At 56.0% G+C, this 27,909-nt stretch overlaps 7 protein-coding genes across 7 annotated transcripts; 4 read left to right on the forward strand and 3 right to left on the reverse strand.

The window, feature by feature from the left end:
- Window positions 1-219: 219 nt before the first annotated feature.
- E0L32_004284 (uncharacterized protein) lies at window positions 220-1,388 on the reverse strand (the record flags this gene model as incomplete). Its single annotated transcript, XM_031138677.1, has 3 exons — window positions 220-1,014; window positions 1,067-1,291; window positions 1,386-1,388. The coding sequence occupies 3 exons, from the start codon at window positions 1,386-1,388 to the stop codon at window positions 220-222; spliced, it is 1,023 nt and encodes a 340-aa protein (XP_030997297.1).
- Window positions 1,389-3,019: 1,631 nt separating this feature from the next.
- E0L32_004285 (uncharacterized protein) lies at window positions 3,020-5,509 on the forward strand (the record flags this gene model as incomplete). Its single annotated transcript, XM_031138678.1, has 7 exons — window positions 3,020-3,091; window positions 3,325-3,494; window positions 3,688-3,744; window positions 3,806-3,926; window positions 3,986-4,454; window positions 4,611-5,170; window positions 5,246-5,509. 7 exons carry the CDS (start codon window positions 3,020-3,022, stop codon window positions 5,507-5,509), a joined length of 1,713 nt encoding a protein of 570 aa, XP_030997298.1.
- An 853-nt stretch (window positions 5,510-6,362) lies between these two features.
- On the forward strand, window positions 6,363-7,747 carry E0L32_004286 (uncharacterized protein; the record flags this gene model as incomplete). The annotated part of the gene is made up of 4 exons (XM_031138679.1): window positions 6,363-6,438; window positions 6,582-6,679; window positions 6,728-7,474; window positions 7,616-7,747. 4 exons carry the CDS (start codon window positions 6,363-6,365, stop codon window positions 7,745-7,747), a joined length of 1,053 nt encoding a protein of 350 aa, XP_030997299.1.
- A 7,499-nt stretch (window positions 7,748-15,246) lies between these two features.
- On the forward strand, window positions 15,247-17,277 carry E0L32_004287 (uncharacterized protein; the record flags this gene model as incomplete). Its single annotated transcript, XM_031138682.1, has 1 exon — window positions 15,247-17,277. One exon carries the CDS (start codon window positions 15,247-15,249, stop codon window positions 17,275-17,277), a length of 2,031 nt encoding a protein of 676 aa, XP_030997300.1.
- A 1,047-nt stretch (window positions 17,278-18,324) lies between these two features.
- E0L32_004288 (uncharacterized protein) lies at window positions 18,325-19,392 on the reverse strand (the record flags this gene model as incomplete). Its single annotated transcript, XM_031138683.1, has 1 exon — window positions 18,325-19,392. One exon carries the CDS (start codon window positions 19,390-19,392, stop codon window positions 18,325-18,327), a length of 1,068 nt encoding a protein of 355 aa, XP_030997301.1.
- Window positions 19,393-20,833: 1,441 nt separating this feature from the next.
- Window positions 20,834-22,624, forward strand: E0L32_004289 (uncharacterized protein; the record flags this gene model as incomplete). The annotated part of the gene is made up of 1 exon (XM_031138684.1): window positions 20,834-22,624. The coding sequence occupies one exon, from the start codon at window positions 20,834-20,836 to the stop codon at window positions 22,622-22,624; it is 1,791 nt and encodes a 596-aa protein (XP_030997302.1).
- A 379-nt stretch (window positions 22,625-23,003) lies between these two features.
- E0L32_004290 (uncharacterized protein) lies at window positions 23,004-27,224 on the reverse strand (the record flags this gene model as incomplete). Its single annotated transcript, XM_031138685.1, has 10 exons — window positions 23,004-23,114; window positions 23,177-26,221; window positions 26,288-26,349; window positions 26,402-26,521; window positions 26,583-26,614; window positions 26,668-26,705; window positions 26,784-26,795; window positions 26,845-26,885; window positions 26,951-26,971; window positions 27,083-27,224. 10 exons carry the CDS (start codon window positions 27,222-27,224, stop codon window positions 23,004-23,006), a joined length of 3,624 nt encoding a protein of 1,207 aa, XP_030997303.1.
- Window positions 27,225-27,909: the final 685 nt, after the last annotated feature.

A 27,909-nucleotide genomic window follows, 5' to 3' on the forward strand; every position in this document is an offset into this window, starting at 1 on the left:
GTACAGTGCGGGCAGACTCACAACATGTACACAATAACCAAGACATTCGCATACAAATATGTCCCAAGCACAGTCCAGAGTGCAATTAATATCTATGGGTCCTGTTCTTTTGCTAGTCGTGAGCCCAAAACCCTTCAGGTGTTGATACAAAGTTACATGTCCTCTCCCGCCCGCCTCGCTCGCTTCAACCCCTGCCCCCTCTCTTCGTAAAACGAGCTTTTACTCCTCCATCTTGTCCTCGTCCTCGTCCTTCTTCTCGTCCTCGTCGTCCTCGTCGCCCTCGAGCGCCTTCTTCGCTAACCGCTCGGCCTCCTCGCGCATGGCCTTGGGCACCTCCTCGTGGCGGCCCTTGGTGGGGCCGTCGGCGCTGCTGATCCACGTCATCTCGAGCTCAAACTCCTTGTCCTTGTTGTCGTCGTGCGCGACGTAGATGATGCGCGCCGCCTCCTTGACGCCCTCCTCGAGGCTCAGGCCGCCGCCGCTCTCCCCTCCGGACAGGTCGAGCTTCTCGAGCTCGGCCTTGGCCGCCTGCCGGCCCTTGCCGGTGGCGGCGCCGTAGTAGCCCCAGTACATGCCCGAGGGCTCGACCATGTAGAGGAAGGGACCGCCGTGCTTCTTGCCCTCGACGCGGCCGCCGGCGCCGACCTTGGGGCCCGAGCCGACCTCGCCGTCGACGGGGAGCTCGTGCTCCGAGTCGAAGCCGCCGATGATGGCGGTGATGCCGAAGGGGCGGACGGACTGGTAGAGGGTGTAGGCCTGGAGGTAGCCGCCCATGCGGGAGGCGAGCTCGGCGGTGCCGATGGGCGTCTTGAAGGTGTCGCGCCAGGCGCGGGCCTCGTCGCGGGCGCGGTCGACGAAGTGGCGGCCGTCGGGGACCATGCCGGAGTAGACCTGCACGGAGGACGGGAGAGGGTTAGCTTGTCTGGGGGAGAATAATGATAGGTGAACATCTTGAAGAGAGAGGGAGGATGGGGGTTGCATGATGGGAGATGTGATACACATTCCTCCCCATCTCTGACGATAGCTGCGTGATTATGATGGAGGAGGGCTGGGACTGTCCACGTACCACACCCAGATGCCGATCGACGGTGGCGATCCGCTTGTTTGCGCCAGGCTTTAGCAGCTTGGATGTGATGACCTTCTCCACGGCGAGGACAACACCGTCCTTGCACCTGATGCCGACCGAGGTGCCGCCATTCTCGACCGCCTTGACTGCGTACTCGACCTGGAAGTTGCGTCCGTCGGGGGAGAAGATGGAGTTGGCGAGATCGTAGCCCGTGCCTATCGACGTCTGCGTGTTTGGAGATTCGAGAGGTAAGCTCGTGCCTTCATTTACGGGCAAGGCGAAGGCGAGGGCGAGAGGGGGGAACGGGCAGGTAGCTTACCATGGTGATTTAATCTTTGTCTCTGGAGATCTCCTGAAGAAACGGGTGCAGAAGAACGGGTTCGTGTGGGGATGAGGGTGAGGGTAGGGTGGTCCGTTTCTCGAGGGATCTTTTTTGGGGGAGGTGGTGAGGATTGCTCGAGTGTCGTCGTTGAGCTCGAGCTTCAGGCAACATGAAGCTGCGCGTTGCAGCTAGGTACCTGGGCCTGAGCGTGTGTGGCGTTGATTGGCTCACCTCAGCAGTGGGACACGAGCCACAATTAGCGCCACACGTCTATTTCCTCAAGGGATCACTTTTGTCTGGTGTTCATGCGAAAGTGATTTTTCCACAATTCTGTGGATAATTTTTATTGAATGAATGCTATTGGGTTTTGAGTAAAATGTGCTGTTCTTTGGTCTGCTTAACTGATCATATCAAAATGAAAGTGGTTCTTCACACACCTTTTCTAGAGCTCTGCTTATCAACCTGAGCAGCTATCACGCCAAAATGCAGCCAGAGTAAGTGAAACAATTAGGATTTTCATAGTACCTCCCATGCCTGTTCTATGGTGCAGAAGTGCATGGGAGCGAGACTTTTAGAAATGAGAACAGGAGGTTGTGTGCATCTTGCAAACACTTATCTGGACAATGACCGGCCATCTTGGTCAAGGCCTTCTTGAGCATCGAAATCTATGGCTCTTGAATTCATGTTGCTACATTCTCAATTACAATGAACATGACATAGGGAATTTGAGGTGACGGTGATGGATTAAACTTCTACAGGAAACAAGGCCATCTGATTCTCGTGGTACTGTTGTTTGGCATGCCCAAGCTGCACAAATAGCACAGAAGATGAGAACATGTCTGGCCAAGATAGAGAACAGACCTGTTCCATTGCCTCTTTTCAACTAGCATTCTATATGTGAGTTGTTCTGACCTCAGGAGGACTGCCCTCAGCTCTGGCATCGGACTCAAGGTTGGGGGTCACGTGATATCGAAAACGGGTAGAGCTGCAAGGGAACTTGGAGGCTTGGTGCCTGGGGCAACCAATGAGTGATGGCATGCATTTCCATGTTCTTACGAATGGCTAATGGCTAATAGCTAATAGCTTTAATACCACAGAGCAGGCAGCTGTAGCTGATGGTGCTCAATGAAATTGTCGGTAATTCGAGGTCATCTAATGCCGGGTGCATGTGGATGGATCGCTGGAGATGACCTTCGGTCCACTGGAGAAGAGGCTCTGTGCTTTGCTGGCTGGGGAACAGGTCAATGAGTATGGTGCAAATTAACGTTAAATCCAGCTCCGAGTCCTCCAAGGGCCGGATAATCTCGGCAGCCGGGGTGTTTGCTGTGCGTCAGTCGGTGCAGGCGCCCAAATTTGTTGATGGGTCGCTCGGGAAGTCTTGGGTGAAAAATTGCATCCGGGCTGTGATTGGCACAGGGCAGCTCCCGGGCCCCACTGGCTGGCAGCCCCCGTTCTCCCCTTCTGTCCCAGAGTCCAAACCGGCTGGTCTCCTCCCAAAAAGTCTCGGTTTTGCGTCTGCTCTCTTTCTAAACTTCATCAGCTCTGCCTCCCCCAATCTCCCCTCCACACAATTGCAATTGAATTGCAATTGCTCTTCCTGCTTTCCTCAGGCATATAGGATCTCCTTCAATATGTTCAGGAACGCCCTCCGCCAGTCCTCCCGCGCCGTCGGCGCCATCTCTGCCACCGGCAGGGTCGCGGCAGTAAGTCTCCTCATCCTGTCGACCGGTCGCCCCCGACCTCCATCGATTCCATCCTCCGACCGGCCTCAATCCATCGCAAGGGACCTCGACCAAGCTTCATTGAGCTGTTGCATGCGTTTTGGGCTGGCCGGGCGAGCTTTTTGAGCTCGGGAGAGCTGTCGAGACGTCGCTGCGTGCTGCCACCAGGCACTTTTTTTCGGGTTTCGGCTAACCTGGTACTTCCCTTCCCCTAGGCTCGAAATGCCGCACCCGCAGCTATCAACGCTGCCGCCATCCAGACTCGATCCTACGCCGCCGACGCAAAGGCCTCCCCGACCGAGGTTTCTTCCATCCTCGAGCAGCGCATCCGTGGTGTGCAGGAGGAGGCTGGCCTCGCCGAGACCGGTCGCGTTCTGTCTGTCGGGTATGTCTGAATAGCCCCGGTTCCGCCGAGCACTTTTCCCCGTGCGCCCGTACACCAGCAACATCATCACCACAATGCAAACACAACACCTCAATGCCCTCTTTGCGCATCATCGCACGTCAATTGGAAGCACCGGGCGCACATTTCGAAATCGAATTGGGGAAATTTTCATTTACTAACGTCGGCATCACAGTGATGGTATCGCCCGTGTTCACGGTATGGCCAACGTCCAGGCCGAGGAGCTTGTCGAGTATGTATCCCCAATGCCATGGTATCCAGAAGGATCGTTGCCTTGCTAACACCATCCAAAGGTTCGCCTCTGGCGTCAAGGGCATGTGCATGAACCTCGAGGCCGGCCAGGTCGGTGTTGTGCTTTTCGGTTCCGATCGTCTCGTCAAGGAGGGTGAGACCGTCAAGCGTACCGGCGAGATTGTAAGACCTTGGACCCTTTGCATCTATCGCCTCAGGTCACTCACTGACATGTCCCCCAGGTCGATGTCCCCGTCGGCCCCGAGCTGCTCGGCCGTGTCGTCGACGCCCTCGGTAACCCCATCGATGGCAAGGGCCCCATCAACGCCAAGGAGAAGCGCCGTGCCCAGCTCAAGGCTCCCGGCATTCTGCCCCGTCAGTCCGTCAACCAGCCCGTGCAGACCGGTCTCAAGTCCGTCGACGCCATGGTTCCCATCGGCCGTGGTCAGCGTGAGTTGATTATCGGTGACCGTCAGACTGGTAAGACTGCCGTCGCTCTCGACGCCATGCTTAACCAGAAGCGGTGGAACAACGGCAGCGACGAGACCAAGAAGCTGTACTGTGTCTACGTTGCCGTCGGCCAGAAGCGATCCACCGTCGCTCAGCTCGTCAAGACCCTGGAGGAGAACGACGCCATGAAGTACTCCATTGTCGTCGCCGCCACTGCCTCCGAGGCCGCTCCTCTGCAGTACATTGCTCCCTTCACTGGTGGTAAGTAGCAACCGTCCCCCTCCGCTCCTTCCCTGCCCGCGGTTGTCTGCCGCCGCCGCCTCTGCTACTGTTGCTGCCGCTGCCGCTGCCGCTGCCGCCGCCGCCGGGCCCCTTCGGCCAAACTCCTTTGCCCCCTATACCTCTACGCCTCCACAGAACCAACCCAACTCACGCTAACCTCTTCTTTCTTGCACAAAGCCTCGATTGGGGAGTGGTTCCGTGATAATGGAAAGCACTCTCTGGTGATCTACGACGATCTGTCCAAGCAGGCCGTTGCCTATCGTCAGATGTCTCTGCTGCTGCGTCGTCCCCCCGGACGTGAGGCTTACCCCGGTGATGTCTTCTACCTGCACTCTCGTCTGCTCGAGCGTGCCGCCAAGATGAACAAGACCCACGGTGGGGGTTCCATGACTGCCCTGCCCGTCATCGAGACCCAGGGCGGTGATGTGTCCGCCTACATTCCCACCAACGTCATTTCCATCACCGACGGCCAGATCTTCCTGGAGGCTGAGCTGTTCTACAAGGGTATCCGACCTGCCATCAACGTCGGTCTGTCCGTCTCGCGTGTCGGTTCCGCCGCCCAGCTCAAGGCCATGAAGCAGGTCGCTGGTTCTCTGAAGCTCTTCTTGGCCCAGTACCGTGAGGTCGCCGCCTTCGCCCAGTTCGGTTCCGATCTGGATGCCGCCACCAAGCAGACCCTGTCCCGTGGTGAGCGTGTAAGTGCTTCCTGATGCTGGCCCCTCTTTTGTTTCGATTTACGATTTGATGCTAATCATGGTGTCTCGCTACAGTTGACCGAGCTTCTCAAGCAGAAGCAGTACTCGCCCATGGCCGTCAACGAGATGGTTCCCCTTATCTTCGCCGGTGTCAACGGCTACCTGGACTCGGTCCCCGTCAGCAAGATCCTCCAGTGGGAGGCTGACTTCCTGGCCCACCTCCGCACCAACGAGTCTGAGCTGATCGCCACCATTGAGAAGGAGGGCTCGCTCAGCAAGGAGCTCGAGCAGAAGCTGCGTGACGTCGTCCAGAGCTTCACCAAGAGCTTCACTGCTTAATTTATGAGTACATAAAAGCCTGGGGGGAGCGTACGATGATGAGAGAAGATGGTGTTTATACCGCTCGGTTCTTGTTCTAGTTAGAGGAGGGAGGCCGTTGTAGGCTGGGTGCTGAGGGACTGTGGGATGGAGATTAAGAGAGGCATCCGAATTCTCCAGTCGCACCGCTGTAAAATAGAGTCTATAACTCAACCAAGCACTCGATTCCTTTTGTCTGTGAATTAGAGCACTGTTTTTAATATTGATTCCTCTAGCGTGGTCGAATCTATTTTGATTTCTTAGGCAATGGGTTATCCCACTGCCTAGATCCAATCCGAAATGGGCAGACGTCTAATCCCGAGAAGGTTGTTTATCCCACCACCTCAACTGGGAATGTTGTTTTCTTCTTCTTCTTCTTCTAAACATTGTAAGATTTTGTATGTAAAGATTACTGCTCAATCTATGCCTCGAATAGTCGTGGCAGACTGGCGGGATAAGAGCTCCGAACGCAGCTGGTGACATTGCGGAGCTGGTGACATCATGCACCTACGTCTTTCTCATCATTCGCATTCGGGGTCCTTTTCAGTTTCACTGGACTAGAAGTGTTTAGATATATCTATCAGTCAAACGCCGAGATCTTTACAATTCAAAGACTGAAAGTGCTTCAGAATTGTGCCTGTTTTTCAATCTCGCCGCCGCAATCCTTGAGCCCAAATGCCGGCTGGCCGTAACCAATTGCCTGATACTCGCCTGACACAGCATCAACCCCACCAAACGACGACCTCTCATCACTCACCTTGACATATCAAACCCTCACAGACAACCATAACTCTTCTGGCTGTAGCAGAGGATGTCAGACTCTTCCACACCCGAGATGTCGGCAGCTACAAAGGAGATCCTCGCCCGCGTGCGGCAAATGGTGCCGCCGATGCTGGACAAGTTCCACAAGGGTACGTCTAGCTTTCGGAGCTTGGAGATTGGAGGACTATGATGTTGTTCCCCGCCACACGCACGATGATATGGGCTCGAGCCTCCTCTACCTCGAGAGAATAATTAGTATCTTTGCTGACTTTACGTGTTATCTCGGAACCAGGTCAATTGGGCCGCGTCGCCGTCATCGGCGGCAGTGAGGACTACACCGGCGCGCCGTACTTTTCGGCCATGGCCAGCGCCCGCCTGGGATGCGATATGGTATGCAGCCCCTTGCTTCTGCAGAGAACTCATGCCAATACCCTCTAGTCCCACGTCATCTGCACCCCCGGCGCCGCGGCCGTGATCAAGACCTACTCGCCCAACCTCATGGTCCACCCGCTCATGCGCCAGTCGCCCCCGGCCGCCTCGGACGACCTGCCGCTCTCCGAGACGGACCCGGCCCAGATCTCGCGGCGCATCATAGACATGCTGCCCCGGCTGCACGTCCTCGTCATCGGGCCCGGGCTGGGCCGCGACCCGCTCATGCAGGACACGGTGGCGCGGGTGGTCGCCGCGGCGCGCGAGAGGCGGGTGCCCGTCGTGCTCGACGCCGACGCGCTGCTCGTGGTGCAGCGGGACCCGGGCCTGGTGCGCGGGTACGCGCTCGCCGTGCTGACGCCCAACGTCGTCGAGTTCGGGCGGCTGTGCGGCGCGCTCGGCGTCGAGGGCGGCAAGGTCGGGCAGCAGGCGGCTTCCGCTGCCGACGCAGGCGGTGACGGCGGACGGAGGGAGGAGACGGCGCGCGTCGAGGCCCTGGCGCGGGAGCTCGGCGGCGTGACGATCGTGCAGAAGGGCGGGTGCGACTACGTCTCGGACGGCCGGACGACGATGGCGTCGGACCTCGAGGGCGGGCGCAAGCGCAGCGGCGGGCAGGGGGACACGCTGACGGGCTCGATCGCCACGTTCCTCGCCTGGCGCAAGGCGTACCTCGACGGGCTGTGGGAGCACGGCGGGAAACTGGACGAGGGCGAGATGGTTGGGCTCGCGGCTTTTGGGGGCAGTGCTGTCACGAGGGTGAGCCCTTTTTTTTTTTTTTCAATTTACCTTTTTTTCCTGTTGCGATGGGGATTTCCCGACAAGTACTAGGGATGGGAGGGAAGCATGGCATTTTTACACGGGCTGACAGTCTACTTGCTATTTTGCCAACTCTTTTAGGAATGCTCCCGCCTGGCTTTTAAGAAAAAGGGCCGCAGTCTGCAGGCGAGCGATCTTACGGACGAGGTGCACACGGCGTTTTTGAACCTCTTTGGCGAGGAGGATGGGGATGGCTCTGGGTCGAAACTCTGAGTTGGAGTGATGTGATGGGTTGGAAGACAAGACTCGGGCTGTATAGCGGTCTTCTGTGAGAGATAGGTTTATTGCTATGTGCCGGGATCCCTTGGGCTTGGTTGATTAGACACAAGGCATCAAAGTCTACGGCTGACCGGTTTTGTCGAGGCTTTCAAGATGTGGCTGGACGGGATGGGCGTCTCTACGCCATGGGCGAGCCGTTGCGGTCTATTCTGCAACGGCGGGCGTTTGGTAGTGAGTCGCGGGAGGGCATCGTTATGAAATTGAGGGTTGCTGTGTATGCAGATACCCGCCGGTTAGCGTGCGGTTCAAACGGGCTTCCTCTAAGGGCGGGAAATGAACAACGGTTTTTTGCTCTGAGCCGAGAGGGAGGAAGCCGTGCTGCATGAGGCCCATGGGCAGGGATGCAAACGGGTGTAAGTGAGCCAGGGGGAAGCAAGGGGTTGGGAGGTTAGGGCCTCGAAGTGCAGTGCATGTACTTGTATTTGTGGAGGGTTGCTAGGGAGCTAAGTCCCGGACGACTTGTAGGATTTACAAGGCTTGAGTGCGAGTCGAGCTCCGTGCTTTGCGAGAAGATCTATTGAGCTCGAGATTCTAACCAAAAACCTCACGATGTAGAGGCTGGAAGAGCTTAACTCATCGTCGCCTCCTCATGAAGCCTCGACTTTGAGTCCTGAGATACTGCATATGTCTAGACGACTGGGATTTGCGAACTGAGTTCTAACCTGGAGTGTCTGTCTATTGCTTCTTCGAAAACCACTGCTTACAGGTTCTGTAGCTGTTACTTTGCGCATGCATCTCAACCCTAGATGAACTTGACGATGCCACGATGAGCAGCCACGATTTGCACACGTTGATCGCGCCGTTGGAAAAGAAGAAATGAATTGAGACAAAGGGCAGACACACACAGACACACAGACACACACATCAGAAAAGAAAGGGCGCAGTTATTGCAGCCTGTAGAGCTGGTTAGACGCACCAGGCTCCATACCTACCTACGCTACTGCGTGAGCGGCACGGGAAGGAGGCTGCATCGAGGTGTGAGACGGGAGAGGGGCGAGCCAAATCTCATACACACACACACACACACACACGGCTGGGCTGTCGAAAAGACGTTGAGGGTTACACGATAAGATCTAGGCTCTAGCCTGGGCAACTGCCGACTAGTGGCGGCGCCTGTGCCGTTCTTGTTAGAGAGTGAGTACGTATATCGAGACAAAAAAAAACGAAGATGATTGAGCAATGTATGGCAGTAGTATCCTAGGGCTTTTCTGGAAATAGTCAAGTGATGGAAGGACAAGGCTGGAAGAATTGGTGGCTCCAGAACACAGGAAGCACAAGACTTTATTACTTGAACGACACATTAAAGCAAGCCATTGCGTTTTTTTTCTTACATGCAGGGAAGAATACTCGACTGGCCTTTGCTTTCGGAGAATGTGCGACTGCAGCACATACAATCCCAGGCGGAAATTTGTCCTCATGGCTGCAACCATGACACAAGCTTCGTCCTCGGGGAAAAATGACCTTCTAACCGGCTCAAAGCGGAGAACACAGACACAAGCTTGGGGAAAATGCTCATTAAAGTGAGAAGAGACCAGGCCGATTTCTGAATGTGACGACCGAGACGGAAGAGCGTGAGAAGTAGGTGCGAAGAGGTCAGAGGCCAGGATGTGGAGAGGGAGGCGATGCCGTGTCTCGGGCGCACCCGCCGCTCCCGTGCCGCGCCAGCCTGCGTCTCGAGATGAAGAGGGTGCAGTCCGGGGAAGCATGAGCTTGCCGCCTGCACAGACGACACACACACATACACACACACACACACGCCTCTCTCCGGACCCCTGCCAGCAAGCATGCTCTTCGCATTGCTCTAGCGGTTCCTGTCCACGGATGAATTCAAACCTTCTGAAATAGGATGAACCTTAAAGCAACCATGATCGAGATTCGCGAGGCCAAGAGTGCTCCGGGCAATCTTGCAAAACTCACAACCCGTATTATGAGACAGGCGACACGTTGCACCAGCGTGCACGTACAAAGGAATATGAAGCATTTCTCGAGGGTGCAGTCGTCAAGGGTTGCAGGATCTGGCGAATGCATGTCCGTGCCTGAGGTGTGCGCCGTGGCGGCCGTCTGTCCTGTAGTACACTGGTCTGGGACTTGCATGGCGTCTGTCGTGGCTTCGGCAGTTGGAACAGATGCACTGGCCATGAGACCACGGCGCCATCGTAAGCGAAAGAGCAGCTTACCTGGAACCAAAGGCTGTCTATCAGTGGCCACCGTGCCCTGCGTAGCTGCAAGCTGCAAGCCCAAGGTGCTAGAGAGAAGCCGTGTACCCTGTCACAAACGCTCTGAAAGAATGGGAGCTCGAACAAACTCTAAGGACGTTCCTGGTGTCAGTGACTCCGTTGCAGGTAACCGGCCGTGATGTTCCTAGATACTCTACCTGGAGAGGCCAGTCATCGACTCGTACGCGTCCAACATGTGCGCGACGTCAGATTCGGACGACGGATCTCTCGGAGAGAACGCAATGACAAGAGCATTGCAATATCCTCCGAGGTCCGACTCTCACATGGCAAAAGGCCGAGCCTGTCACAACGTAGGAAGAGACGAACATAGGCGAGACTCGGCAGCTTGAAACACGCCGATGCAGTCGAGCACCACGGGATCACAGTATTCTCGAAGACTTCGGGCAAGGCCCCAAATCAAGGACTTTGTGATCGCAATAAGCGCGGGATCAATAAGGAGATGATGGATGGAACTAACGGACATGCCATAGCTCAGCACATCAAACAGTCACGAATGGAAGTCCGCACGCCTTGCTCATAGCCAGTGGTCACTAATCCACAGCAGCAACTGAAGTCTTCGCCTGGTGTGAAGTTGGCACTCGCTCGCTTCCCGTATCACCTCATTGGTCAATGACCAAAGCTCCAAGACAGAGGCTGCTGGATCTGTCGATGTTCCAAACATTGCGTGTAACATTGCAGCAACACTGTCTTGCCTGGAGCGTCATGACATGGCAAGATCTGATGCGCGGTGGCATCTTCCAAGGAAACAAAACAGCTATTCATGAATTAGAAAGCCATTCTTGCTGCTTCCGCCAGACTCAGCCCACTTGGCTACTGTCCTGGTACAACATATCAAGAGCAGACCAACTGGGCCAGTGACGAGCAATTCGCACTATGTTTGTGGAGGCTCTGGTAGGATCATGTCTGTCCTTTCTTTCCTACTATCCTAGATTAGGCCGGTCCCGTGCAAGAAGTAAGGACTGGGGAGTGAAGCCGAAGTCACAGCTTGTGGCATCAGCATAAGGCGACGAGGAAGACATGAGAGCGATACTACCTTGAGCGACACTACCTTGAGAATCAAGGCCACTTACCTAGGCCACTGCGATTCGGGGCCATTGCAGTTGTCCTGAACATGGGGCAAAATTGGCAGAAGGGGTGGCGCAATGAATGCAGCCATTGGTGGCCAAGCTTTGGCTTTGCCCACAAAACCTCAGCGCAAAGGGGTTCGGTTCTGTCACTCAACGGTGACCGGTGGTAGGAAAGCGCTCCCTGGAGTGGTAGTCGCACGATCAGAACTGGGAGCCCAGGGTCACGTCGCGAGTGTCCTCCACCCATCCTTGAGCAGCCGATGATCATGAGATTCGGCTTGGGCCAGGATCTGAGAGAGCCGATATAAGCAATAGAAAATGAAAAGTGATATGTCGAGCAGGCCCAGCGGAATGGTCAAGCTGGGTTGCTGCAGGAGGAAGGATCTGCTCAGGGCAGGCACCGAGAGCATGGGCTCATGTTTGGACTGGCAGTTCTCTCGGAACCCCAACCTGGCTAGGTGCATTAGGGACAGCGCCATTCGGGATAGCAGTCAAGCACCGGGATCCTGTCACTGACGGAAGAGGCAATCGGGTCAAATGTGGCGGAGGGCAATAGGTGATGGGACCCGCAAAGCCCGCCGTCGGAAACCGTTGTTGGCCAGTGCCATTCCTCTGAGCATTTTCTTGGTGACAGACTAATGGGAACCATCTGAACGGTAAAGTCGATTTGACCGGTTCTTCCGCCTGGCTGTGCATGATGACGGGAGGAGATAGGCGCAGGCCTAGCTCCCAGCCATCTCAATAAAACGGTGTACTTTTTGTCTATCACGGCAGAGAAACGCGTGCGTCGTGCACGGGTGATTCTGCTGAATACTGATGCACGACTAGTGCCACGTTCGTCCAGAGTCGGGGGTTCTGCAGGTTGCCGTCGCTGAGACTGAAGGAGCTGAAATGTACAACGCGAATCCTCGAGCAACCGAAGGAGGAGGGACTGACACAGTGACGAGTCTCTGTATCTGGTCTTTTCACTTCGTCCCCCGGGCCGAAAAACAGTCTCCTGGAAAAAAAGAGAGAACTGCCCTGGTTCCTACGTGGTGGGTAGGTCTAAACAGCAACGGCTATTGGCCATCGGCAATGTCAAGGTAAGCAAAGCGGGTTTCGTACGAAGAAGCCTTGTCATTTCTCAGAAATCAACTGCATTGCTAAAAAGCAATAATTTTAGTGACCAGAGTTGGCCCTTGTGTAGGTAGGTTTGTCCACTAACTTCGACCGGAGCAGCGGACACCAGCCCGATTGTCAGGCTAGTAACCCACTAAGGGTGAGCTGTGTGGTGGGAAAGTCCCACCCAACGGGCGCTTCCTTAGCATCCGCGAGCACCGGTGGCTGTAGTCGAGACGAATACAACGCTCGAGTCGAGGAGGTGCGGTACGTACCAAGGCAAGTGTTTTTCTGTTCCCGAGGACTCTGCTTCCTCTACAAAGAAGAAGGCAGAGTGACCGGGTTCGGACAGAGGGATTTGAGACGACATGCTCTGCCCGAGTCTCTCCCGAGATTGTCTTGGCGAACATAACGGTCACTGACGTGATGCGCCACTTACTCGACGAGCTTCCTCCGTTATCTTGAGGTTCCGTCGTTCGCCCTTACGAGATGACTAAGGAGTTGCAGAGGTTGTGTGTTTGGCTTCGTCGTCATTCATCCCCAAGGTTCAGCGACTTGGAGGAGGGCGTTTGTTACTAGCTGAGAAGAAGTTAGCATATCGTAAAGATCGGCGCAACGGTCTGCAGGGCCAACCCTCCTTGGTGGGCGAGCCGAAGCCGTCGGGTACACGCACACACGCATGAACACACAATGCGATCTGTGGCCTCCAACAAGCCCTCTGTCCTTTGCCCCAGGTTTGCTCAGGCAGATCGGGTGGTGTGGGGCAGCGCAGCCAGGGTGAGGGAGCCTCATGCAAGGGAACGGGGAAAGACTAGGGGTCTCGAGCGAGTCAGCGTCGAGGACAACAGCCCAAGAGAACTCTGGACAGACCTCCTTGCTTTTTCTTGCGCGCTGTTTTCCTCTTCTTGACCCATAACATAGTTACGTATCTTTGTTCTCTCTTCCTTTGCGCGCTGTTTACCCTGGTCGGCTCGGCGAATCGAGGAGAAGCTCTGTTGGCAAGAGAGGGGTTCAATCAACCCCAGATCCGCGAAGGGTAGCCCAACTCATGGGAGTTCTTGTCTCTTGTCTCTGCTCACACACAGAGAAGGGTGTGTGTGTGTGTGTGTGTGTGTTTGTGCGGACGAGAAGAAAAATGAGTGTAAGAAGTGGATGCCTGACCTGCATTTGTTTCCTTTGAGCCTCAGGGCCAGCGCAGATGCACTGCAGCAGAGATGCAGGCAAGAGCGGGACGCGCAAAAGGAGGGTTGAACCTTGGATCAGATCCAATGCCAATGCAGGCAGTCGCCCAAAGAAGCAATACCGATACGGCATGGCCTCCCCTCTTTGGCCAGAAATCCACTTACACACAACGCAAGGGCAAATTGACAAGAGACAACGGTACGAGGAAGCCACAGCCCGGGGGCCGAACCAAGACAACATTGAGGGCTGCGTCTAAAATAATCCCTGACCACCGTTTTGCAGTCCGCTCCAAAGCAAAGCCCGCCAGTTCTGAACTTGCACGACCACGTCAAGTACCTAGGTACCAACAGTCGAGTGGGTTGGACCGCCACTTCCACAAAGTACTGTACCGGGCATCTATCTATCTGTCTATCTATCTGTCTATCTATCTGTCTATCTATCTGTTTGGACTCGATTCGACTAAAGGGCAGCGCGAACTAGGAAGCTCCCTTGTGGGAGAGCTAAGGGCTACTACGGTTGTCGGACCCCTCCGCTCCCATCTCACCACAAGCCCCGAAGCAGCCATCCGCACAAGATGCCGTCACTGGTAGGGCCCAAGTCGTCGCTCTTTTCGTCCGGTTTCTCTTGCAGATGACCCTGGTGCACAAGTTGAGAACAGGATCCGGATGCAGCCCCGCTTCGTCAAGTGTCGAGACTGGGATGGCGAGATATTGCCGCAAGGAGACTTTGACTTTGTGTTGGCATCCGTCTCGCTCCTCATATGACAGAACAGTTGATTAGAAAGGTTGGATCCCAGCACGCGTGTAAAGATACAAAGTATGTATCTAGGTACCCATCCATCTCTCCTCTCCCTTCTGCATTTGCATGATCAAAACAGGGTGTACAGTGTGTCCGTGGTGGGTAAGGCGTGGCGAGTCCAGACACCTAGCGTCAGCTCCATCCCACATACGAAGCGGATGCAGCTTAGATCTTGGTAACATCGCAAGCTCCCTCCTCAGTCCCTTTTCAGAAGAAGATCGCCGGCCTCACATCTGTCAGGCCCGCTTTGTTTGGGACCGGTCCATCTGGCGGCCCCCTTGCCCCCAGTCGCAGATCTGTCGCTCACCCGAGCTGCGGAACCTCCCCCCATCCCGTGAAGTTTATATCATGCTACGTCGTTCCCCATTCCAGTGCCCCTCCGATTCTACGAGACCCTTGCAATTCGAACAAGCTTGATCTCCTTCTCACGCCGCACTGCAGGACAGGTCTCGGGAAGTGTTTCTGACTCTATTCTTGCTTCTGGTCATCCGTCGCATCATACCGTCACAAGAGCTCCACTTCACTCACTGACCTCACCTCACCTCGACATTCACCACCACATCACCACGGCATCGCCTGCTCATTACTCCGAGGCGGCCCACGTCCCTGGTCGTACACACGCGCAGTCACAGACATATCGCTACCCGTTGTGCGATGCTTTGTTCGACTGCAGCTCCGTGAACCACCCGTCGCCGAATTAAATGCTTTTTTGTGTTCCTGTCGCTCCAGTCCACTCTGTGCCTCACGCGCGCATGTTTATGAGACAGGGCACCGCACCCCCTCGTCGAATCCTCGCAAAGTCCAGACGACCAAAAAGCAAAGACAATCTTGAGGTGGTTGTGATTCACTTCTGCACTTGGCTCTCAGCCACACTAGAAAACTAGACCAGTCCTCTTCACCCAACACGCTCAACTCCTCGTGGTTGTCAACTCACTTGAGACACACCACACGCCCGAGATCGCTTATCTGTAAGTACGAACCTGCTATATCAATCCCGCGGATTTCTTGTCAACCTTCTCGGGCTTGGATCTGCGGCACCGTGCTGACAAAGATGCCGCCAATTGCAGAGGTCCCTTCATCGCTGGCTACAGCCATGGCTAGCGGTTTCGACAGGCTGGAGAAGCTCTTCTCCAAGAAGAAGCATGCCTCCACCCAAGCCGCTCCGCAACATCAGCATACGCTGTACAGATCGGCTAGCGTCATCGGCCAGGATGCCTATCTCGAGCCGTCTCCGCCTCTGTTCCCTCAACCCTCGTTCATACGTCCGAAGATGTCCAAGATGGTGGCAAGACAGGAACAACGCCCCTCTTCACTCTCTGCCAAACGATCAAGAATCGGCCTGAACTCTGAGGCCTCAGTGCGCCTGTCGTACATTAGCAGGACTCACACCAGCTCTGAGAGCATTGCTACTGCCACTTACAAGCCTGTTGTTCCGACTCGAACCTCATCTCTTCTAAGCAGGAGCGATCACTCCTTGCAATCCATTGACAGCAAATTACTGCAGTCAGGAGAAGCCGTCCCAAGGGCACCAAAGACAAGGCCCTCAAAGAGAGCACCTCCACGTCTTCAGCTGCATCTGGAGGAGTGGCAAAATCTCCAACCCAGTTTCCTTGGGCAGACTGGCATGGACACGCCGCCGCTATCGGATCAAGATGAGAGCAACCGCTACAAAGCGCAGACTACGCAACGTAGAATATCAAAGCCCTTGCCGCAACTGCCTTTGAACAACATCACCCCGGATTTGTCGCCAAAGCTGACACCCGTCCAAGACGACGAGGTCAGCTGCTCGTCCGAGCCAGAGCCTCAGCCTCTACTTCGTCGCGACTCAACAGAGACGACCATTAGAGTGCCGCTTCCGCATATCGCGACTGCACTTAGGCAGTCAGTCGTGTCAACAAAATCAAGAGAATCCTCCGAGTCTATGTTGACGGAGCCGGACTTCAGCGACTTCCTGGGTCTGAGTGACGATGACCTGGCAGAGGCTCAGCCGCAGACACCGGAGCCTCTGCTCAGATGCTCGACTCCAACCGACAGAGGCTCTGGGTCAGTCCGGAGTACACTGTCTCCACGAAGGCTCAGGGCATGCGCCCCTCCATCCACTCCTCCGTCCGTACAGGCTCCCGAACCCCCGGTATCGCCCAATTCGCTGCTTGGTGCGCCTCTGAAGCTCCTGCAGAGCCCGTTCGCCACCTCCTTCGCCAGCCAGGCGGCCACCGCAGCCGCATTTGAGATTGCACGCATCGCCTCCCGCCACCAGTTCGACCTCGTCTACATCGTCAACCTCTGGCCCAAGCGCATGGCCTGCTTCCAAGAAGCCTCGCCCTGGGGCATCTACTCTGCAGCCCAGCAGTCCTCAGCGAGCCCGGACTCGACCCCGCGGCAGACGCTCGCCTTCGACGTGCACAACAAGGCCCTGGACAACCGGGGCAGCTACGCGCACATGACGGCCAAGTCGCCGCTGCGGGGCCGCATCCTCGCCGCCTACGGCCTGGCCAGCGTCAAGAAGGCGCCCTTCCGCCTCTCGGGCTCCATCCACGCCAAGATTCTCAACAACGACGGCTGGGTCGAGTGCGACGAGCCCGACGCCGACGCGCACCAGTTCGCCCGCGGCTACGGCTGCGCCTTCTACACCAGCCACGCCCCGGTCACCGAGCCCGCCGCGTACGACGCGGACGCCGACACCGAGGGCGACGTGTCGTCGGCCCAGAAGCAGAAGCAGCAGCAGTCCACCGCCAGCAGCAGCAGCGGCAAGAGGGCCAGCAGAATCAGGCAGCAGAAGCAGCAGCAGCAGCAGAGGAAGTCGCAGCAGGAGCTCAAGAACCGCGGCATCGCCTTCGTCGCGTACCGCCGGCAGAGGGCCGACGGCGCCGACTTGGGCTGCGACCGGGCTACGCTGGCGGCTCTGTACCGCGACGCCGAGGCCCTGATCGAGATGATCCTCGACTTCCACACCATTCAGCGGCGGAGGCAGCGGCTGCAGGAGGAGCAGCGGAAGCAGAAGCTGAGCGTGTCGTCCACGCAGAGCTGCCGGAACCCGCTCGACTTCCTTGATGACGTGAGCGCTGGAGCCGAGGGTCCTTGAAGGGCAGGGATCCTTTTTCCAGTCTAACTGTGCGCGTTCTTTACACAATGTCATTAGCACTGGGAGCCAATGGGTTCCACGCATTTGATCTCGACTACGGCCTTTCTGATTTCGGCTTTTCTTTTTCTGGCTTTTCTTTTTCTTTCGCTTGGCATCTTCGTTCTATACCCGACGACGACGAATTTTTTTTTTTTTTTTTGTCATTTCTTTATGCGCACTTTCATGGGAATATGCCAAGGCATGGGCCTTTTTTTTCGTTCTTCTTGATGGGCTTTCTTTAACGTGGGAATGAGTTGATGGGAATCGTCGATATCTTGCGATGACTTGCGTCCTGGGCCGTCTGGGAACATGCAATGGCCAACCACGCGAGGTACATTAGCTAGGACTACGTATATAGCGTAGATATGATGAATGAGAGAAAAAGCGTTGAGATATTATAATCCCATTGAGACCTCTCTATATTTGACTGTCCAAAAGAATGCACGAGCGAGTATCCAACACAAGCCATCTAAAAGAATGGCAGCATCACTGAGGGCGGTGGCTGAGGCCACTGGTATTGGCACGTCTGCCTCGAAGTCTTGGGATTGTAATATGAACATCCGATGAATCATTACGGTTGACGAGGTAGTACTCGAACTGTGAGGGAGGGATATTGAATAAATCGTTGATGATATCAGAGATGGTGGCGACGGTATGTGCATGTCTGACGGGGCATCAAAGTGCGAAAAGTGCAGAGCACTCGGTTCTTCAATTCATATCTACACATTTAGAACGTCAGATTGCCTGGCCGTATGTGTTGAAACGGAGGGCGTGTAAATCGGCGTTTGAGACCTAAAATATTACACGCGAGTCTTTCAACAAACTAGTACTATATTATAGACATCGCCTTCAGAAGCTGACAATAGTGTCATTGGCCTATCTCTGCTTGACTGCCGCTCCAGTCAAGCTTCTGCCTTTCCCCTAGCCTCAAACCTCTCAAAGAATGTTGCCAGGCGATGATGGACATAAAGAACTACAGGTAAATCCCCATGCATTCGTAAGAGTAAACTATTCTGAACTTCGGCCCTCCCGTGGTCGCATGAGACTTCGAATCAACCGGATCGTCCCAGGCGACTCTGCCCAAGCTGGGTAGCCCCCTACCAACCCTATTTGGGCTTCCTCGAGAGAACCTCGTGTCTTTTCCGGCGGTAGTGGCTCGAAAAGGACTAAAGGACCACCCTGAAAGATCATCTCCAGATAGTATGTGTTCCGCTCCTCGAGGGCGTAACACAAATCCTGCAGGTGCCCCTTCGCTTTCCTGATGAATGCAGATATCTGTCTCGGTGTGCATTTGAGGAGGACGCCGCGGCAAGCATAGGAACTTCCAAGGGCATGCCCACGGACCATGTCGATATGCTCCTGCGGCATGCGGCCTCGGAGGACTCTGGTGGCGTTCTGGAGGGCGATCAGGTTCACGACCAAGCGAGCCTTGACTATTGCCAAGAGCAGGACGAATCTCAAGTCGGGCCCGCCACAAGCTCTGCACAAGGTTCGCCTGGGAGGGTCTTCAAGAACAACAGCGTTCTTGGCTTCAAGCATTGACGACCTGGGATCTTCCCAGTTATAGCCGGGGATGTCGCCTGTCGTGATCCACCACTTCACAAAGTCGTATGCTTCTTGATCCCTCCCCAAGCGCAGGTACAGGAACGACAAGTCGAATCGGACGCCCGAATAGTCCCCAGGGCCCAGGCGTAATATATCCTCCATATGGCTCACAGCGAGGGAAAGGCTTTCCCTGTGGCCGCCGACGCCTCCAAAGTGCATAAAGAGCATCTGCGCGAACGCATGGCGGCTAATAAGATAGGGGAAGGTCTCCTCGTAACGGTCGAATTCGCCGGTCCATTCTTCCCAGAGCCTGTCTCCGATCTCTATGCGAAGGGCGGCCTCCTCCAAGTCTGCGGTGGCGCGCGTGCTTTCGACCGAGCAGCACGATTCCCTGTGTTTGGCACGGTCGGATCTCTGGTGCGCTCTGCTGCAGTAGTAGACGACCTGGCAGCCGGTGCAGCGCTTCAGTTTTTCCTTGCTCTGACAGACCTCGCAGGCTCGCGGTAGTAGCACGGATTGATCCCACTTCATAGTGTCGGTTCAATGTTGGGTCCCAGACCGCCGAGCTGGCTGAATAAGCCCTTGAAGCAAGAATGAGCACCCGGAGAAAGGGGTGAGAGCGCGAAGGATAGTCACGTCGCCAAAACCAATACGCGTCGGGCATGCTGGCAAGGGACCCTGGACACCATGACGCAGTTTGTGCCGGGGGCACAAAGCCTCACTCAACTGAACGCGATGTCGATTTCGACTAAACGTAGGCCAATCACAATCTAAGGTCATGTTTCAGGGGCCTTTTCTTTCAATGTCTCTGTCCTCGCGCACTTGATCGGAACAAGTGAATGATGCAGTAGACCGAAGTCCACTTCAGTCAACAGTGTACTTGGCCGAGAGATGCATGTGTTGAACTTGAAGATCATCGCTCGTGATCGTTACCCACGGGCCACAGCGTCGTTGTGCTAGACCCGGGCAAGCTGTAAGCGAGGATCTAGTTCTATCGAGTAAATGCTGGTTGAAAATGATGCTGTGGTTGAAAATGATGCTGCTTTGCCTCGTTGGGAACCAGAACTGCCTCGCGAGAACCACCATAGAAAAGATGCATTTGTGAAGGATCAAGAGTTACATCCAAGGTCTTTCCGGATTGCTACATTGACTACATCTTCTTGGGCACACTATCGCAACAGTTCCAGACGTCTCAATTCTTAACCGTGCTCTGGCCTTGCCCTTCCTAGCCCCCCGAACTCCCCTGATCCAGACGTCTCTCCGTGGATCCGGCAGCGAGGATGCTTGTTTAGCTATAGCCTCGAGTCCATCTCAGGTCACCGAGACCTAGTTGTCTGTGCATTATTGCTGTATACCAAATTGGGTTTCGGGGGGTCTACTGGCGAGGGTGCTGTGGAAAGTTAGAACAATTTGAACAACGTTGCAGAAAGTGTTTGCAATGTCACAGGTTGTCAAAGCTGGTTTGCAGGTGTTATCAAGCAGGTTTAGATAAGTGAGCAATCGCTTGATTCTGTACCAGTCACTACACGCAGGTTCAGAGCTAAATCGACTTTGGTTTGCCTGTTTTCAAGGTTGTCAGATTTGCCTCACTTTCGCGTCAAACGACATTTATATAAACAAGGCCGAAGGAACAGAAACAAATCAACTCTCTCAGTTCTCATTCATTCTCCTCGGATCTTTTTATCACTCACAATGCATCAACCTTGGGTCGAATTCTGAGCTCCTTTAACAGACAAATTTGTACCCTACCCACAAGGCATTGGGTTACATATACAGCACGTTCATTGTTCGAGAATTTGGTTGAGAACTAGACTTGGAAGAAATCATTTCATTGAAAAGATTCCTCTCAAGGCCATTTCTTTCAGCTCGACACTCGAAAAGGACTCACAATCACACAATATCATCCTCAAATCCCTTGACAACACAACTTGTATCAAGATTTCGCATTTCCGTGCCAGTCACCATCAAGGACATGGATCACGTCGAAGACCGCTTCACTCATCTCCAAGTCCGAGATGGAGAGCAATCCCTCACATATATCTCAGTTCCTTTTCAGAACAGCCCCAGTCTGGTCACTTATCTGAGGCCCTTCGCGCCCGCAGACCATGACGACGATTGGAGCACCGCTCCCATTGCCGTCCTCTGGCATCCCTTCCTCGATGCGCAGGAAGCGATCTGCCCCGTCGTCCCGGCGGCCCGAGGCAGCCGTGACAGCGAGGTCAACGGCCAGGCCACCAGAAACCTGCGCCTCCGCGGCCGCCTAGACCGCACCCGCGATCTCGTCTACGTCACCGGAGTCTCGCGTCTGCAGATCCGCCTCCGCCTCCTGGCCGGCCCGCTCGCGTCCCCGCCCATCCGCTCCGTCGTCTTTGCGCGCACCACCCCGCCGCTGAGCGGCATCACAGACGAGGCCAACCCCATCCGCATGCGCGGCTTCGCGTACCGCGCCGGCCAAGAAGACCAGCCTCTTGACTGGCGCTCCCTGGTCCGCAACGGAGCAGACGGCCCGGCCGAGGCGGCTGATCGGACTTCTCGGCGCCTCGCGGTGATCAACCGGCTCACCTCTCTGATCGCCCGTCTGCATGGCCGCGGAGTGCTCTTTGCCAGCTCGGACCTGCTAGACAGCGTCGTCGTCGCTCCCGCCGCCAACGAGCCGCAGCCGGAGCTCCGGCTGTCCAACTTCGGCCTCGCCAGGGCCATCCCAGAAGAGCGCGCCCTGTCCCTTCCCCAGCCGATGCGTCCGGCCACCCCCCCTGCGCCCCCTCCGTCCCCTCCGCCCCCGGGAGAACCGGAAGCGCCACCACCATGGAACGTCAATAACCTCATCTACAATACTTATCTTTTCGAGGACCCTCCTGTCTCGCAGTCCCCACCCTCCGGACAGGACAGCTCGAACCCCATTGCAGGAACGAGCGCCAACCCCGTCATCTCGCACGAGCCCGCCGGCCCGGACGCCTGGTCCAGCGCCGCACACGCCCACGACACGGAGGCCGCCGCCCGCCAAGCCACAGAGGACTTCTTCTTCTTTGGCCCCAACCGCGCTCCCGCCGGTCCGCCCGCCGCCGGCCCATCCCGTCGTCCCGACCCCCCTCTGCCGGAAGGAATCTACGACGACAGCGACGAAGAGGAGCACGACGCGGCCGGTACCGCACGCGTGATCATCCCCTTTGACTACGATCCCGAAGCTGTACAGCCCATGGACCCCACAGCGCTATTCTATTGCTACCGTCTGATGTACGGGAGGAGCGGGCCGCTGGACGAAGAAGAACAGCAACAACTGCAACGGCAGCTGCAGGAGCATGAACAAGAGCTGCAAGAGAGGGCGCAGGAGCGTGAACAACGGCTGCAAGGGATACAACAGGAACCGCAGCAGCAGCAGCCGCAACCGCAGCAGCAGCAGCAGCACGAGCACGAGCACGAGCAGGAACAGCAGCAGTCGCCCGAAGAGCGGCCTCTCCTCCCCCGAGCCACTGCGTCAGACGACCTCTTCGGCCTCGGCCTCGCCATCGCCACGCTCCACCACGGCCGGGACTTGGCTGCTCTGTACTGGGACCGCGTCCGGCGCAGCATGGACATCTCCAGCAGCCGGGACGGCCGGCGCCGCGGCAATGAGGATCCCGGCCAGCAATTCGCCGATACACTGCGCGAGGCTGGCGTCAACGAGATCGACGATGACGACGCCCGGGAGCTTGTTACCCAGCTCCTCCGGGGCGAGTTGGAGAAGCCATTGGGAACGCCGCTGGAAGAAAAGAATGAGGAGTGAGATCGTGCTGGCATGTGTTTTTTTGATTTTTTTTGTCTGGCAAGTGAGTTTTGCTTCGGGCTGGGAGAGAAGTTCACCCATTTGTTGACTACAAAAATGTCTCCTTTCTGTCTGTTCTGCGTTGTTTTAATCATGACAAGCACCCACAGTTGATCTCTGCGTAGTGTGGACGATACCATAGCAATATCCATAGTTCTTAAGTCTGAAACGTAATGACTATCGAAACGATCTCTGTTTCTTTTCCACAACCCAACGGGATCCTTAACCTTGTTAGAGACGTACGTACGCGCCCTGAAAAATACAATCTAACCCAATTGAACCAGCGCCCGGAAAACTTAGACAAAACAGCCTCGTGTGTGTGTGGCCATAGACCGACACATCAAGACTTCTTGGTAATGCGGCAGACGAGATCCGAGCCATCAACAGAGTCTCCCTCCTTGACCGCCAGCTGTGAGACCAGACCGTTGTGCGGGGCCGAGATGACCATTTCCTACGAAGTTTGGTTAGCAAGAATGGACTAGGTAATTTCGAATTGAAAGGCAAGAAACTTACCATCTTCATGGCGCTGAGAACAGCAAGAGGGTCACCCTTCTTGACCTCGGTGCCGTCATGGACACGGAGCTCAACCAGGACACCGGCCATGGGAGCACCGACCTGGCTGGAGTCGAGCGGGTCGGCCTTGGGCCGGCTGACGCTCTCGACGGCGGCGTGCTTATCGTCGACGGCGACCTGCCGGACCTCGCCGTTCATCTCGTAGAACACCTCGCGCTGACCAGTGTTCTCCGACAGAGGGCCGATGGCAAGCATCTTGAGGATGAGGACCTTGCCCCTCTCGAGCTCGACATGGAACTCCTCACCAATCTCCGGCTTGGACAGGAAGTAGCGAGTGGGAAGGACGGAAAGATCACCGTACTTCTGGATGAACTTTTTGTAGTCCTCGAAGACCTTGGGGTACATGATGTACGAGGCAACATCGCACTCAGTGATAGGGCCGCCGAACTTCTGGATCAACTCCTTGCGGGCAGCAGCAAAGTCAACAGGCTCGAGAGACAGACCCGGGCGCTCATTCAGCTTCCTGCGGCCACGGAGAGCATTGGTGCGCAGCGGCTCGGGGAAACCACCGTACGGCTGGCCCATCATGCCCTCGAAGAACTCGAGGACGGAGCCAGGGAAGTCAAGCTCGCCAGCGCGGGCCTTGACGTCCTCGGCAGACAGCTTGTTGGAGACCATGAACTGAGCCAGGTCACCGACGACCTTGGATGTGGGAGTGACCTTGACGATGTCACCAAGCAGGTCGTTGGCGTGCTCGTAAGCCTTCTTGGTGTCGGCCCACTGGGAGCCGAGGCCGAGCTGAGAAGCCTGGAACATCATGTTGGTGAGCTGACCACCAGGAATCTCGTGCTCGTACACCTCAGGATCCGGTCCAGTGAGGTGAGCCTCGAAGGGCGAGTACATCAGGCGCAGCTGAGCCCAGTAGGTGTCAAGGGCACGGACGTGATGGACGTTCAGACCAGGGTCCAGGTCGGAGCCCTCCAGAGAAGCCATGATGGCGTTGATGCTGGGCTGCGAGGTCATACCAGACATGCTGTCGGTGGCAGCATCAACGGCGTCAGCTCCGGCCTGGGCACAAGCAACCATAGAGGCGACACCGGTACCAGCCGAGTCGTGGGTGTGGACGTGGATGGGGAGGTCAGGGTACTTCTCACGGATGGAGCCGATGAGCAGCTTAGCGGCGTGGGGCTTGAGGACACCAGCCATGTCCTTGATGCCCAGGACGTGAATCTTGAGAGCCACGAGCTTGTCGACAAGACCAAGGTAGTACTTGAGGTTGTACTTCTTGGTAGGGTTCAGCATGTCACCGGAGTAGCACACGGTACCCTCGGCGACACCACCGGCCTTGTGGACGGCGTTGATACCAACCTCGAGCTGGTTGATGTCATTCAGAGCGTCAAAGACACGGAAGATATCAACACCGTTGTCCTTGGCCTGCTTGACAAAGTGGTCAATGGCATTGTCGGGGAGCGAGGCGTAAGCAACACCGTTGGCACCACGCAGCAGCATCTGGAAGGGGATGTTGGGGATAGCCTTGCGCATCTTACGGAGGCGGTCCCAGGGGTCCTCGTAGAGGAACCGATAGGCGACATCGAAAGTGGCACCTCCCCAGCACTCCAAACTGTACAGGTTGGAGAGGGCGTGGCTGGTCTCCTTGGCAATGTTGAGGAAGTCAACAGTCCTGACTCTGGTAGCCAGCAGAGACTGGTGAGCATCTCTCCAAGTCGTGTCCATCAACAGACAGCCCTTGTAGTTCCTGACAGCCTTGGCGAAGGCAGCGGGACCTTGCTCGACGATAATTTGCCTCCATCCCTTGGTACAAGGCTGGGTGACGTCGAGCTTGTTGCCAGATTGGTCCAGGAGCTCGGGAAGAATGATGTCTCCCTTGAACTTGGGCTCTCCGACTTGGCCCTTGATGCTGCTGCCGTTGACGGCGAGGTCGCCGAGGTAGGCCAGGAGCTTCTGCGCGCGGTTCTGGCTGCCAATCAGGTTGAACAGCTCGGGGGTATCATCAATGAACGTGGTCCAGCAAGAACCAGAAATGAACACATCGTTGGTAAGGAGAGACGCCAGGAAAGGAATGTTGGTCTTGACACCACGGACACGGAACTCGACGAGGGCGCGGAGAACCTTGCGGCGGGCGATCTCGTATGTGCTTCCATGGCACGTACACTTGACCAGCATGCTATCGTAATAAGGTGTGATAACAGCGCCGGCAAAGCCGTTACCACCGTCGAGACGGACACCGTTGCCACCGGCAGACCGGTAGACCTCGATTCTGCCGGTGTCAGGCTGGAAACCCTTGGCAGGGTCCTCGGTGGTGATTCTGCACTGGATGGCGAATCCACGAGTGCTGATTCTGTCCTGAGTGAGACCGAGCTGTTGAAGGCTGGCGCCAGCAGCAATCTGCAACTGGGCGGCGACAATGTCGATGCCGGTGATCTCCTCGGTGATGGTGTGCTCGACCTGGATACGCGGGTTGATCTCGATGAAGTAGTAGCGGTTCTGCTGGTCGACGAGGAACTCGGCGGTACCGGCGTTGCGGTAGTTGACGGACTTGGCGAGCCTGACAGCGTCATTGAGAATGGCGTCGCGGGTCTCGGCAGGCAGATCCTTGGCTGGGGCAATCTCGACGACCTTTTGGTGTCGCCGCTGGACTGAGCAGTCACGCTCGTACAGGTGGACAATGTTGCCGTGGTTATCGCCGAGCAGCTGGACCTCGATGTGCTTGGGCTTGTCGAGGAAGCGCTCGACAAAGACGGTGCCGTTGCCAAAGGCAGACTTGGCCTCGGAGGTAGCTCGCTCAAAGGACTCCTTCAGGGAAGCTTGTTCGCGGACGACTCGCATACCGCGGCCACCACCACCGTAGGCGGCTTTGATGATGATGGGGAAGCCATACTCGTCGGTGAAGGCCTTGACCTCCTCGAAGGTCTCGACCGCACCCTCGGTACCGGGAACGACGGGGACCTTGGCTGCGATGGCCAGCTTTCGGGCGGAAACCTTGTCGCCAAGAGCGTCGATGACATCGGGAGAGGGACCAACGAACTGTACACAATGTCTGATTAGTGCTGTTCGGACAGACAGACAAGTGTGCTGCTGTGGTTCACTTACAACCAGGCCGGCCTTCTCAACGTTGCGCGCAAACTCGGCATTCTCGGACAAGAAACCGTAGCCTGCAAATCCGTCAATATGACCGATTGAGCCAATCGAGCGGGACCAACTTACCAGGGTGGATCATCTGGGCGCCGTGCTCGAGGGCAATCTTGATGATCTCGTCTCCAGCCAGATAGGCGCCGACCGGGGTGTACTGGCCGCGCTTGCCAATGACGTATGCCTCGTCGGCCTCTGTTCACCAAGGTCAGCACCCAAAATAACCTCGACAAACATCGCCAGACTCTTCACATACTCTGCCTGTGCATAGAGAGGCGGTCCTCATGACTACACAATTAGTATTATTTCTCGCATATCGGTGGTTCGGATCCAGTCATTACCTGAAGACTGCGATGGTGTGGAGCGACAGCTCGTGGGCCTACCGAGGCATTGTCAGTACCGAGCTTGCAACATGCATGCGGCCAGAAAAGCAATGGGCTAACAACAGGGAACCTACAGTTCGGAAGATCTATAACAGACAAATACCATAAGCAAGTTGTCTCCTATACATAACACACCATCGTCTTGGTCATTCGGTGGGGTGGACATACACGGATGGCTTGAGAGAGCAGATGTTAGCATTCGACCGAGTCAAGCGACAGGTGATCATGATGGAGCACTTACGGATTTCACCACGGTTGGCAACTAGGTAGATAAGGCCGTGTTAGCTACTTGCGCATGCCAATTGGACAACAGGAAGCGCATAGGATCTGTCCCAGGCCTCGGACAAGGATCGCGATGTGTTGGTTGACTCACCGAGAAGCTTCTTGTGCTGCATGATGGTCGAGTTGGCGCGGATGCGGTGGACCGTCTTGTGCTGCTCGGTGCCATCCTCGATGACCTCCTCGTAGAGGCGGTTGCCCGCGGATTCCCGCAGCTCAGCCAGCTTGGACGCCATTGTTGACCTGGATGTTGTTCAGGACAAGAAGTGCGTGTGTAGGGATGACTTCGAGGGGAGGGGATGTGAAGAAATAAGAGAAGGGACGAGGGTACAAGAGACGAGACTCCCGGTCTGGTCGCTTGAATCACACTCGCCCGCCCGCTCTGGCTGGCCTGGTCAGAGAGGGAGGGGCGGTTATCTCTAGTGGGGTTTATCGGCTGAAAGCTACAAGCTCGGCGAGCTGTGAAGCTAACGATTTAGGTAGTCTAGTTCGATCTAAAGAGTGTTGGAAGAGACTGGGGTCAGCCAGGAATGTGACCCATTGGTTGAGGACAGAGGGAACTCTGATACTGAATGAAGCAGATCTTCTTTCAAATCACAGCCAGTTAAGTCTTCCGCTGAACTCTTATCACTGACCCAAGGACAGAGGGATGGCATCTGTCTGACACAAAAGAACATATCATGTACCCTGATCCGCATGCAAAAGAGCGGCAATGACGGGATTTTTTTCTGCAAGCGCATGAACTGAACCACCAGGTGATGACATGGATCGTCAGAGCTCCGTCCCCTCGGTAGCAGTGGGACAGAGCAAAAAGTCCAGGGCGACCAGGGTATCCGTTGGGATGCCGCGCTCCTCCAAAGGAAAAGGTACTTCCCTCCGAAGTATCTCCCGGGAAACGACTCGTCTCCCTCTGAATCAATG

This window comes from Thyridium curvatum (assembly GCF_004353045.1).
Source record: "Thyridium curvatum strain D216 chromosome Unknown NODE_20_length_475153_cov_84.797782, whole genome shotgun sequence".
In the NCBI taxonomy this organism is placed as follows: domain Eukaryota; kingdom Fungi; phylum Ascomycota; class Sordariomycetes; order Thyridiales; family Thyridiaceae; genus Thyridium; species Thyridium curvatum.